This window comes from Xenopus laevis, chromosome 1S (genome assembly GCF_017654675.1).
Source record: "Xenopus laevis strain J_2021 chromosome 1S, Xenopus_laevis_v10.1, whole genome shotgun sequence".
In the NCBI taxonomy this organism is placed as follows: domain Eukaryota; kingdom Metazoa; phylum Chordata; class Amphibia; order Anura; family Pipidae; genus Xenopus; species Xenopus laevis.
This window is the reverse complement of record NC_054372.1, coordinates 82,014,856-82,028,908: the sequence shown is the minus strand read 5'-3', so window position 1 is coordinate 82,028,908 and position 14,053 is coordinate 82,014,856. Positions and strand designations below refer to the sequence as shown.

The window sequence follows — 14,053 nt, the reverse complement described above, 5'->3', positions numbered from 1 at the left end:
GTAAATATGGCAAGTGTCATATTTAGACTGGCATTTTCTTGTGTCCAAAGGTCTTTACATTGAGTATGCTCACACCAATTCATTTTTAAAATGAACATTTATGTCGCTGGGAGAGTTGCTAGAGGAGGGACACATGGAAATCCAGTGCATGTCATATACAAAATAAAATGCTTAGGAGTATGCATATCCAGTACTGAAAAACATACCTGGTCTCCTTCTACTATGTCACCTCTCTGATTTGTGATTGCCATCACAAGCTGTGCCTGAAATGTTATAATAAGGACTGGACCTTGTTCCATCATCTTTCCCATTGCCAGCTGGAACAAACGAGGAGTTTAACAAGAGTTAGAAAAGACTAGTTTATCGTGCTATTACAATCTGCCGAGTAAGCAAATCAGTTCATTCAGTAAACTGCTTGAAAAGTACCAGAATGATGAGTCATGTAGATATTGGTGCCATGATACTTTTACCTGTAATCAGTGATATATTACATAAGTTTGTAAAGTTTTACAAACAAATAATTTACATTACTACTTTAACCCTATGGTGAGTGTAGCTGCTAAGATGTCAGCAAGCAAAGTGACAGCCTGCCCAAGAAAATGGGCAAAAACAAGTTGCCTAGAAACACACTTTTCACAAAGTACTATTCACCCAGCTCTTTAGCTGCTATGGAATAGGTTAAAATTATTAGCACTATTTGTTCTTGCATGGTGGAATCTATTCACAATACACACCAATTACTACTTTAGATATATTAGCAAACAAATGATGCTTTCATACATATGGCAATTTCTCTTGTCCTCTTATGGGGACACAGGGAACTATGGGGTTCCACCTCCACCCTCCAGGAGGCAAGACACTTGACTAATAAATAAGGGGTGTGCCATACCTGGCTTAACCCTGTGCACTGTACTCACCAATCTTTTTAGTGTCCTGCTTCACAGGAGGATGGACAATCACATTCTGAAGATTTCTCCGGTCAGCAGATGCTGGCACCCCAGGGTAACACCATGAGCAGGATTACTGGTCTCCCCTGTGGTGAGCCCCTGTCGATGAGGAGCCACTGGGGTCACTTCTCTAGACAAGGTGGCTATAACCCAGACAGTCACTGCATCAGACATACTGGGGCAGAAGGTATGGCTGGTGAGGAAACCTAAAATAGGTAGGTAGCACAGGGCTCCTATCACACTCAGCTACATTTCCATGGGGACATCAGCTCTTCATCTAGCAAAGAAGGACTGTTCTGGAGTCCCCGTGAGCTGCCTGCAGTCAGGTCCTTGAACAGCTGTAACGTGCGGAGCAAAGGGTCCCCTCTTAAGCACGCCACCCTGGTAACCTGAATTAATACGTCTCACAGTGCATTCAGACAGGAGGAGCAGTGTGAGGGTGAGGAGAGCACGCGGAGCGGTAAGCCGGCGCCATTAGCTGCTTGTGGGTGGCAGTGGACCACAAGTGCATTCCAGCAGCCATTCGGGAGTATGCCATTTTGGCCTGAATAGCGCGCAAGGATCACAAGCTTCCCTGCGAGACGCTCTGTAGTGATACAGAGAGGCAATATACAGAGTATTATCCCCTGCTGACAGGCTATACGGTACTCCCATGCGTGCTCACCATTCAGGCTACTCCAAATGGCAGTAGGTAGGTCTTGGGGACCATTCACCGGGGCGGGGGAGAGAGAACCCACAACAGCACAGGTCAAGTACCTTGCATATACCAAATGTCAAGCCAAATTGACAGGGGGCCAGGGACAGCCACTGTGCAAATCCTATGCGACTGGGCAAGGGACATTGCCTGAATCTGTTTGTAACTTAAACCCAGCACTGGAGCAGACAGAAATCTATAGTCAGGAGGGAACCTCCTAAGACCCTGGAGGCAGTCATCCAGCAGAGCCACCAGCCCCCCTCTGGGTCATTCAACTGTCGCAGTCTCTAACATCACTGCAGGGGTGACGGCCATCGCTGATAATTTAGGAAGGGTCAAGCTCAGCCACAAGCCAAGTGGAAAACACAAATGAGCAGATGAATCTAAGAGTGACATTGCCATCCAGACCCCGTCTGACGGGTCGTCAGCGGACCAGGTTTCCTGCCAGTCAGAAGGTGAACTGTCGCCTTCTGAAGACTCTTCTGGAGAGGAGGATGAAAGAAGGAGAGTAGGGACCGCGATATCGCTCATGATATAGACGGAATCATTAAAGGGGTGATGGAGGTACTTAATGTACTCTTTGCTCAAAAGACAACACAAATCCACAAGCTGTTTCCCATCACACAAAAAGTTCCTCAACATAATTCAGGAGGAATGGAATTTTCAAGAATGAAAATTTCAAGCTACAAAGAAATTTTCATATCCCGGTCACATCCCTTCCCCAAGTGGTCAAACCCACCGGCGGATGCCTCAGAGAGACGGCTGGAATGGATTTTTAAGACCAATCTACTCATCTTCAGCCTCGACATTTTGTCAGTGTATTGCCTCGGCCTGGGTATCTAGGCGTGGTCTGAATCAATATTCATGAATATACAAGAGGGGGCTCCTAGAACCGATCTGCTATCAACAACACTACTTATGTGACGCCACCCTAGACACTTCTCTGGTCACCGCTCGCACTTCAGCCTTGTCCACAGCGGCACGCAGAACCTTATGGCTGAAAAACTGGTCCGCAGACCTTAGTTCAAAGAAATTTCTAACATCACTACCATTCAAAGGACAATGTTTATTTGGAGAGAAATTAGAAAAGATTATTTCTCAAGCAACAGGGAAACAAAACACTTTTCCTTCCCCAGGCCAGAAGCAGACTCTCAGGATCATCTAGACATGGGGAATTTTTTCAAGGTCAAAGTGGACGTTACACACAACGAAATAGTCTACCACAATGTTCCCACTTCCATTTCAAGAATAGTGAAGGTCCGCAGCCCATGGAAGTCACCTTCACCATCGACTTTGCAGCCACCCCCCCCCATAAAGTTTTTCATGTCCAGAGTGCAATCCGACCCAAACAAGGCACAGGCTTTCTTAAACTGCGTTGCCAGGATGGAGCAGACGGGAGTAATCATTCCTGTACCACTGTTGGAGAGATTGTCGGGATTCTACTCCAATCTGTTCATAGTTCCGAAGAAAGAAGGATCTTTCAGACCCATACTGGATTTCAAGCAACTGAACAAGTTTATTTGATTCAAAATGGAAACCCTGCGATTGGTGATCAGAGGGATGGAACAGGGACAACTATTGATGTCGCTGTACTTTCATGGTCCAATGTGGCCCCCTCATCACCGGTAGCTACGATTTGCATTTGCGAAAAGGCACTTCCAATTTGTGGCTCTAACATTCGGCCTCTCATCAGCCCCACAAGTGTTTACCAAACTTATGGCGGTAACTGTAGCAACATTACGACTACAGGGGATATCAGGGACTCCATACCTGGATGACCTTCTTCTGAAGGCCGGGTTGGAGGACAAAGCAAGGAAGCACTTAAATCAGGCTATCCTACTAATCCAGGAATTCGGCTGGACTATCAACTGGTCGAAATCCAATCTACAACTCAGTCACCAGATGACGTTCCTAGGTCTGTAGTTCGACACTACTACAGGACAGAAAGACCAAGATCAGAGGTCAAGTTCAATCATTGCTTGCCAACCAGAGGACAACTGTTCACACAGCGATGAAGGTTCTGGCACTCATGGTGTCAGCCATAGAAGTGTTTCCGTTTGCTCAGATAGAATGTTTATTTGGAGGTGTTGTAAGTCTATCATCATGGAAAGGGGGACCCCTGTCTCGCTTATTCATCCCCGCCTAATGGTTTTAAAAGTTAGTGGTGAGCACAACTTTTCCTTGTCACTTATTCAACCTATCAAGGCCAACGAGGTTGGCTCTCCAATGGTGGCTACAGCGGGCAACCTGGCAGTAGGTCAATCCCAGGACAACTCCAGATTAAATCATGAAAGCCACACATACCAGCCTGCAGGACTGGGGGGCAACATGGAACATCCTTTTCACTCAGGGTTGATGGCCTCCCGAGGAGTCCAAACTGGCAACATCTTGGAGTTACGAGCCGTAAAACTAGCACTAGCCTACTGGGCACATCTTCTTCAGGAAAAACCAGTATGCGTGCAGATCGACACTGCAACCACCGCAGCATACGTCAGTCGTCATGAAGGAACACACCTCAAAGCTGCACTAGCGGAAGCTCAGCAAATTCTGTGTTGGGCAGAGTCCAACTCAGCAAAGTTGTCAGCCAACATAACATAACATGGGCAGAGTCCAACATAAAAGCGGACCAACTGGACCCGAGAGAATGGAAACTTCATCCAAAGGCATTTACAGAGCTTGCGGATCATTGGGGACAACCGCAGATAGATCTAATGGCATCCAGGGCCAACAGGAAGGTCCCAAGGTTCTTTGCTTGCTACAGAGACATTCTAGCATCAGGTTTGGATGCCATGTTGCAGGTCTGGAGGTTCAACCTGGCCTACGTTTTTACCCCTCTTCCGATGCTTCCTCGAGTTCTCAAAAATGATAAGACAGTCTCTGATCACAGTAATAGTAGTGGCACCATATTGACCTCTGAAGACCTGGTTCTCTGACCTGCAGGAGATGTCAGTAGCGCATTCAATTAACTTTGAATACAGGCCCGATCTTCTTTGGCAAGGGCCAATACTTAATCAAGTTCTGGGTGTATTGACTCCATCTGGTGGAGTCAAGGACTAGCGGAAGAAGTGATCACAATGATGCTGAAGGCTCGTAAGCCCTCGTCCAGATCATATCAGAGTGTAGCGTTCCTACTCAAATTGATGCAAAGAGTCCGATCTGCCCTTTCTTGAACTTAACATTCCACAAATTCTGTCATTTCTGCAAAGAGGTCTGCAGTTGGGTTTGAAACTCAGCTCTCTGAAGGTGCAAGTGTCAGCCTTATCCATCCTATTTCAACATCGGTTATTGGAAGACATGATACGAACATTTTTCCAGGGAGTAGCACATATGGCCCCTCCTTTTCAGCCACTAGTCGCAGGTTGCGACCTTAAAGGGGATGTATGGTCGAAAACTATAATCTTTCCTAGGCTTTGGGGAATATTATATGGTTATTTGTAATTGGAATGCATTATTTTTTTTTTTTACAGTTTTGCTGCTATAATAGCCGTTAGCTTGCCTGTCAGTGCAATCAGCGTGATCCCCTTGCGCTCGCTGACAGGCACAGTCAGAAAAAGCTGGAAGCATTGCAGCGAGTGCAAGGAGATTGTGCTGATTCGGTAACAGTGTAGGGGGAATGAGTGATGTGCTGTGCTGTAATGTCACGGTTATTTCAGTGCTTGTGCTACACTTCCCCCTCTCTCCCGAGTCTCCCTTCAGCTGTGTGCGCATCTGAAAAGTTGATCTGTAAACAGCACCTACTGTTTTTTCATTTGTGGGTGGGCGGGCCGTGAGGATTTCTTTACAAGTATACTGAGCTGAATCTGGGGGAATGCAGTCAAGCTAACGGCTGTTGCAGCAGCAAAACTGTAAAAAAAAAAAAAAAAAAATGCATTAAATAAAATAATCTTTCCTAAAAGCCTAGGAAAGATTCGTTTTCGACCATACATCCCCTTTAACCTAGTGCAAGAGGCACTGCTGGATCCTCCATTCAAACCACTAAGTTTGATTTCAGACACTTGGCTCACATGGAAGGTGGTATTTCTGGTGGCAATATCATCAACTAGAAGAGTGTCTGAACTGAGTGCGATATCCTGTGAACCATCATTCTTGGTCTTTCACAAGGATAAGGCCGTGTTACGCACGGTACCATCATTCCTGCTCAAGACATCATTCTACGGAAATCAGAAGATTGTAGAACCATCACTGTGTACAGTTTCTAAAGACGACGAGGAATGATGACTCCACAACCTAATTGTAGTAAGAGCACTTTGATGGTATTTGGAACGGTCAAAGCCCTTCCGACGCTCTCAATCCTTGTTCATTCTACCAGCTGGACATCGTAGAGGACAAGCAGCTTCCAAGACTTCCATAGCCAGGTGGATAAGGCAGACCATCCGACAAGCTTACCTGTCCAAAGGGAAGACACCACCAGAGGTCGTCCAAGCCCACTCGACAAGGGCAATGGGAGTCTCATGAGCGTGGCGCAATTCCGCTTTGCTGGACCAGATTTGCAAACCAGCTACCTGATCATCCACTTCACTCGGACACAAGGTACAGTATTCAGTGTCAATGGCAACTAGGCTCGTACCCACACTGCTGTTAGGGGCTGCTTTTTTAAGTCCCCATTGTTCCATGTGTCCCCCTAAGACGACAGAGAAAACAAGATTTTTGATACTCACCGTTAAATCTGTTTCTCTGTAGTCGAAAGGGGGACACAGGGCTTCCCGACCTCTGCCTTACAGTTAATATGTTATTGTTCTGGTTAAAAATTTTTTGGGACAATCTGATTGGTGAGTACAGTGGACAGGGTTAAGCCAGGCATGGCACAACCCTTATTTATTAGTAAAGCGTCCTGAATCCTGGAGGGTGAAGCTTAAATGTGTCCCCTGTGTCCACTTTGGACTACAGAGCAACAGATTTAATGGTGAGTATCAAAAATCTTGTTATTTTAATCATCAAGTGCTACATATATTTTTTAATGTGAAAATATTTATTTACTTTCCAACATAAAGGAAAAGTGACAGGAAGCCATCACATCTTTTAAAATTGTAATTTGCGAATTATATTTTTTAATGATTTACTTTTTTTCTCTGTCATAAAAAAACAGTAGCTTGTACTTGATTCTAACTACATAAAGCTGCATAAACCCATATTGGTGGCTAAACAATCCTAATGGGGTTATTTCATGTTTGAATTACTAAAGACTTAAGGTATGGATATCCAAAGTTTTATATATATATATATATATATATATATATATATATATATATATATATATATATATATATATATATATATATATATATATATATATATATATATATATATATATATATTTTACTACAAATTTTTTAACAGTATGAACGGTAGCATTTATGGAGTTAAAAAGAGGCACAAAATGATAAGTAACAAATTTCAGTATACAAAACAAAAAAATTAACATTATTAGGAGAATGTATTACAACAATGGTATTGTACTTACATCAATATTGTCTATATCCAAGATCCTGGAATTAAACTGTAGGCCCATTGATTTTGCTTGCTGAATGGGATGAGCTAACTGACTATAGGTCTGAAATAAGAGAGTATTGTTATTAATTATTTGCTTTAACACACCTAATGTTGCTCCTGACCATTTTGCAAAGTTCAGTTACAGTGCACTAGAAATGTCTGCTTTTATCAAATTTTCAATCTTCAAATAACTAGAATAGTTATACCATAATAAATATAGCTTTTTTTTTTTTACCAATATGTAAAGTTTGGTATATGTGATAAATCAACCTACCAAACAAGCAAATCTTTAACCGATTTGGCTATCAAAGCATAGGGCAACAATTCGTTTGTAATAGGGGTCTACAGTGACCAGACGGACCACATCAAGTGAATGGCGAAGAACTTCCGAGAGCCTCTAAAATGGCCCAATAAGCCACGGAAATGCTGTGGAGGGGCAGACTTTAAACAATGATGATCATTATCGTCAAAGTCAAAATATGAAAAATCCTATTTTATAAAAGACAGATTTTCTTGACTAGTTCTTTAGACAGCCATGGCTGGCATTTGGCCATGTGTATCTTCTTGAATCATTGTATTCTAAACATCTGCTGTGTAAACATGTGCCTTTTTGTTCTATTCAATGTCAGCAACACCGCTTTTTAAATGACTATTACTCTTGGATGCACATATGCCACAAGTCATTATAGATCATTATAACTATATGTGAACTGTAAAGTTACAGTGACAATATTTAGTGTTTTCTATTTGTTGTTAAATATCATGATATAATCCCTTAGTCATATTAGTGCTTTCTTTTGCCTTATTAAGATTTTAGTCAAGGGCTACACCACATATTTTCAGTTCACCAAGTTGTATGAATCAAAATGTCAGGTGTCACCTTAGGTTGGTTCTGAATGAACACCTCAATAGTTTTCTTAGAGCATTCAAGATGGTCAGTAAGAATAGTTTTGTTGATTCCTGGCATTTTAACTTCCGCTACTCAGAAACGGAACAGTCTATGGGAGTACTTTATCAAATATCATGAAAACTTCCCAGCATGTCAACATTTTCCCAATTATCCAAACTTTCCTAAATTTCAGAAACATTTTGCTAAGCTAATAACAGTGCAACTTTGGCAGAAATTATTTTGATCCCAATACATATTACATGCAGGGAGAAAGCAATTAGACTTATTTTCAATGCTAGAATGAAAATAAATTGCTAAACCTGAAAGGCTCTCTATGGCTTTACCAAGTGATAATTATTATTACTAGATAACATTTTCAGACCCTTTATAAATCACACCCTAAATGTAATTGAAGCTACAGAACAATGCAATACAGTAAAAACAGAAAGAAAATGTTGCCTTATCCTTTTTGAAGTAGCAATCCTCTGAAAAAGGCATTTAATACAGTAGGGCATTACTGGTAAATTCTAGTGTTTCAAAAGAGCACAGTCTGAACTCATATAGTTACATAGTAGTTAGACTTAAAAAATCCATTAAAAAAATATACATTAAATTTGACTTTGTGCCCACATAAAGGAAAGCACAAACAATCCCAAATAGATGTTTCCCATTTCTAAGTCCAATGTTTCAGGAAAAAGTATTGGTGTTCCTTTTATTGAAACCTCAAAGGGTTCCCTTGGGTCTCCTGGAAAAATCTACTGGTGAATAAGGCATCAGACTTTATTACATGGTATTATATGTTATATATTAATGAGGGTAAAAAAAAAAAAATACAAAATGAAAAACATCAGAATCACTTACAGCTTCATAACACCAGTCCTTAAGCACATCAAGATCCCCTCTTATCATGGCCTAAAAAAAGAGACAGAAAATACATTAGCAGTAATCCTTTGATAAGACTGTTGGATCCTCCAAATCCATAATAATGACCTAAATTTGGACCCTAATATACATATGAACTCTGACTCCTATATTGCATACAATAAAGAAAAAAATGATTAATCTTTTTAAAGAGTCCATTACAACCAAACCATTTACACTTCTTTCAAGAAGTGCCTGTCCCTTCTAAGGGTAAGGCCAGACGAGGAGATTCGGGAGGTTTTGTCGCCTGGCGACTTATCGCCACGTCTTTTGCGCGACTATCTCGCGCAAAAGACATGGCGATAAGTCGCCAGGCGACAAAATCTCCCCGAATCTCGTCGTCTGGCCTTACCCTAACTTTTAATTTTTAAATGCTTTCCTTGTCACTCTTATTAGCTTAAGGGCAGTGGCTGACAGCAAGATTTGTCAACTGCAATTATTTATGCACGACTGCAAGCGACAAATCTTCTGAAAACACATCTCCACTGGAAATAAATTAAATCTCCAGCAGTAAAACCTGCATAACGCGAAGTCACCAAAGTGCCCTGCCACGGCAACTTCAGAAGAACGAATAGATGCACTGTTTTTACTGCCAGAGATTTCAGTTATTTCCATCGGAGACACATTTTTGGGAGATTTGTTGCCAGCAGTGATGCATTTTTATCTCGGGCAATAAATCTCCCCGTCAGCCACTGACAGGGAGTCTCAGTTGAACCACATAGGGTGAACATTTTCACACTATATTTAATCATTTTACAAAACAACCATATCTTTTCTGTTAATAACCAAAAACCTAATTTCCAGATTGAAGCATTATCCTTACAGAGTGTTTGCTGACGCATTATGTTATTTCTTTCAAGAAACATTAAATTCAATTAAATTATGTTTACTATTAACCAGGTGTTCTAGTACATTTGCTAGACATACTGGATTGTTGAAGACCACAAGACCCAAAATTAGTAATTAGTCCCCATAATTATTAATCATAATAAGTATGACCTCAACAATCTGTGATGTAAAATTGTCATCATGTAGCAAGTTTAACTTGTTTCCATTAACTGCACTGTTACTGTGGCTTCAGTCAATACCTGGGTAATAGAATCCCCATTATAAATAAATGTCCCAAGCTAGCAGTCTTTTGTATCTGCAACAAAAAGTGAACCTTTAACTCTTTGCTTATGTAAGAAGGTCTGTAGTATACTCTGTGAAGCTTTAGCACTCTCAATTTTTCAGCCATTATATTATTATTTATACTGTGTTTTAGCACTCCTCTCTTTCTCTTAAACATTTTAAAGGTGCTTTTTATATTTATCTTTTTCCACAGTTTTTGGTATTCGGTATTACCTGGCTATTTGTATCTGTTTGATTTGCTATATGACTATGAAAAATAATTGTCACCATCAGCAGTCCACTACTTTAAAGCATATGTAAGTGATCCTAGAAATTAAAAATAAGACAAAGAAGCCATGCTTCCTTACAAATATTGTGCATATGTTTCCAAAATGGATCTCAAATCTGGGAGAAACTCTAAAGCTAAAGCTTAATAGGTTAAGTGATGATTCCACATTAGGGGCAAATTACCACTTTGTTAAAAATATAGCCTTTTGATATGGTACAGGATTCCTTCACTGTATAAATGTCCTAATTACAAAACTATAAACTGATCAGGGCAAAATTCACTATTTTTGGTTTTCAGATTTACCTCCAGTATGTTGGGAATTATATCCCTTTCACACAGTTTTAAGAACTTATCCTTGTCAAAGTTTGGATCAACCTTCAGTATCTCGGTCAAGACCTCAGACATTTCAGTCTTAGAAAACAGCCCACCTGAAAAAGAGTGTCTTGAGTTATACCTTAAATAGGTTACATACTTAATAAAGCAAACAAACAATGGCATATCATTCATGACTCCTCCAGCAAAATAAAAACCTGCATTACAGCTCTCTGATTGGTTACCAGTCAATAATTAATTAAGGGGGGGCATATTGATCATAACCATTTGATTTTAAATCTCACCTGCAGGATCAAATGCAAACTGACTGAACAGTTCTGGGTTCTAGCTATTATGTTAGACTAGATTCATTTTTAGGCCAAATTACATAAGAAACATGTAGGGAAGTAGTGCAAAACCCTTGCTCTTATCCCTGTAAGGGCACATGCATAGATCCTGTGTCTGTGTGCTGTAAGCGGTTACCTAGCAACCAGCTGTTCTGTGATCTCAGTGCAGCAAGAAGTGACACAGCAGCTAGTGAGTGGCTGGCAGAAGACAGAGATTCTGGCAGAAGAGCAAAGCCTGGCAGAGAGAACCACATGGTGGACAGAGAGAGAGAGCAGAGAGCTGCCGGTGGGCCCAGAGAGCCGAGAGGCTTCGCCAAAAGCAGACATTTGGATCAGGCTGGCACAGGGAAGCCAGATACTGTGCCTGGAGTGTGTAAAAGGAATCCAGACTGAGGAGAAACCAGCAGGAGATTCTTATCTGAGCATCCAAAGGGGATAGTAGTTACACTGTATGTCTGAATGTGCTGGACTTGCCTGAACAGAACTCTGTAAAGCATTCAAAGAGGATTTGGAGTGAGCATCCAGTTTAAAGGGACAGTAGCCTGAAGAAGTGCTTGAAGATACAGAGACTGTTTAGTGGAAGGACATTAAAGTACTTTGCCTTCTTTAGTCAGGTAGATAGTTAGCGCAAGCAAGTAAGATAGTGGGGCCCTTACTCCCCCCTGGTTAGGAGTGCTATTTGTACTATTTGGCAATTTAATTTTAGATAAACAGTTATTCAGTTTAACAAATACTGTGTGTTCCTAGTGGGCCACCCAAAAGTGCATTCCCGGATCCCACTAGGTGGAGGCACTACGCTAGTAAGTACCAGATACCCAGTCTCTACCAATAGCACTGCGAAGTAAGTTAAGTGTAACACCGACAAAGGGGTTTCATGCTTACCCAGCACTTCAGTCATAGGCAGAATCCAACTAGTCTCTTTTGCTCTGTTCCTTAAGTACTAGCACATGTAGTCCCTCCCCTCCCACTACATGTGCTAGTACTTAAGGAACAGAGCAAAAGAGACTAGTTGGATTCTGCCTATGACTAAGTGCTGGGTAAGCATGAAACGCGTCAGGCGTTAGAGGGGATATTTTTCATGTTTTTTTAACTATTGATGTAAATAAAGTATATTTTTTTACTTACTAGCATGCCTTGGAGAAATTATTGAGTTTATGGTTTTACCTCTGTTTGGTCACTAGAGGTCTCCGGCATGCATACCAGTAATGTTTACTGATACTGCTCCCAATTTGATCCTAATAGCAGTGTTTTTATTTGCCTTCCTCCCTATCAACCTGAAGAGTGTTTTAAAAGCACTAAAATGCATAATTCCTTGTTACCAACTTGTGTACCAACTATGTATAATATTACCAAGTCACTCAATTTGATATAGTGCACAACTTGTGCAGTGAAAAGTAATACAGATTATGTTTATTTCAGTAGCAATCCTTTTTTTACCTATAAGATCGCTGACTTTGTCTGTAATGGTGCGTGATGCTCGAACAAATGCATTGTCACTTTCATCATATTTCATCTTCATTTCAAAAAATCCTGTTGCAAACAAGAAAAAAAAAAAAGCAGAAGATTAAAATTTGAACATTTTATCATAGTCATCACCGAAAAAACAGTTTAAGATGGCACCCACTCTGGAACATATAGTTTTCTGTCAATTGTTAAGTCTTAATATGACATTTATTGATATTTTTCACATATGAGTGATGAATTATATCCCTGCAGTGTGCACCAACCATTTGTTTTTTTTTGGTATGCTACGACAATTTATGTGGATATAGTCTTGTGGTAACACGTGGAGTGTAACACTGACAAAGGGGTGTTGAAAGGGTTACAAACTTTTTCTATTTTGCGGCTTTTATTTGAATTTACCTAGTTTTTATTTTTTAGACTGAAAAGTTCCTTTAAGGCAATAAATGAAGAACAGTAATAATTAAATATAATTGGGAATGAGAACCATTTTATGACAACCGTTTTAACTTCCCACATTAAACCTAGTCTTAAAGAACCAATAAAAAAAAATGTTTAAAAATTCGTTAGTGCACAACAAAAAATAAACACCAAGACAAATGAAACTTTTAAAAAGCAAAGCCTTTATCAAAGGTATACTGTCATGGGAAAAAATTTTTTTTCCAAAATGAATCATTTAATAGTGCTGCTCCAGCAGAATTCTGCACTGAAATCCATTTCTCAAAAGAGCAAACAGATTTTTTTATATTCAATTTTGAAATCTGACATGGGGCTAGACATTTTGTCAATTTCCCAGCTGCCCCAAGTCATGTGACTTGTGCTCTGATAAACTTCAATCACACTTTACTGCTGTACTGCAAGTTGGAGTGATATTATCCCCCTCCCTTTTTCCCCCTAGCAGCCAAACAAAAGAACAATGGGAAGGTAACCAGATAGCAGCTCCCTAACACAAGATAACAGCTGCCTGGTAGATCTAAGAACAGCCCTCAATAGTAAAAACCCATGTCCCACTGAAACACATTCAGTTACATTGAGAAGGAAAAACAGCAGCCTGCCAGAAAGCATTTCTCTCCTAAAGTGTAGGCACAAGTCACATGACCAGGGGCAGCTGGGAAATTGACAAAATGTCTAGCTCCATGTCAGATTTCAAAATTGAATATAAAAAAAATCTGTTTGCTCTTTTGAGAAATGGATTTCAGTGCAGAATTCTACTGGAGCAGCACTATTAACGGATTCATTTTGGAAAAAAAATTTTTCCCATGACAGTATCCCTTTAATAATTTACAGAAAATCCACTTCCTGTCCTCTTCAGAAACGGCGACCATCCACACTGCAGCAATCGATTTCTCCTCCCTGGCTATTCACTGACAGGCATCCTCCTCCCGACGTCCAGCAGCAGCAGTGTCTCTCCTTCCCTGTGCATTGGCTTCCCTCCTCCGCTCTCCTCACCTCCCTCTCTGTCTTCCCTCCTCCCCTGAGCAGAGATGCGGCGCGTGATTACTACCCAGGCAGAACAGAAAGGCGTTTCTCACTTGCTCGTTTTATAGGAGTGTGTAATCTGCTGTGGAACTCCTGCCTTCCCCTGGGCTCTCC

General features: G+C 40.9%; 1 protein-coding gene across 2 annotated transcripts in view; it reads right to left on the bottom strand.

Moving 5' to 3' along the window:
* Nucleotides 1-14,053, bottom strand: part of timm44.S (translocase of inner mitochondrial membrane 44 homolog S homeolog) — a 61,358-nt gene that overhangs the window by 28,389 nt on the left and 18,916 nt on the right. For both annotated transcript variants that reach the window (XM_018237923.2, NM_001094223.1), the window contains exons 8-12: nucleotides 12,437-12,529; nucleotides 10,644-10,768; nucleotides 8,882-8,932; nucleotides 7,103-7,192; nucleotides 207-317 (exon numbers count right to left, since the gene is read on the bottom strand). In XM_018237923.2, coding sequence (XP_018093412.1) covers nucleotides 207-317; nucleotides 7,103-7,192; nucleotides 8,882-8,932; nucleotides 10,644-10,768; nucleotides 12,437-12,529 — 470 coding nt within the window. The remainder of the gene's footprint in view (nucleotides 1-206; nucleotides 318-7,102; nucleotides 7,193-8,881; nucleotides 8,933-10,643; nucleotides 10,769-12,436; nucleotides 12,530-14,053) is intronic.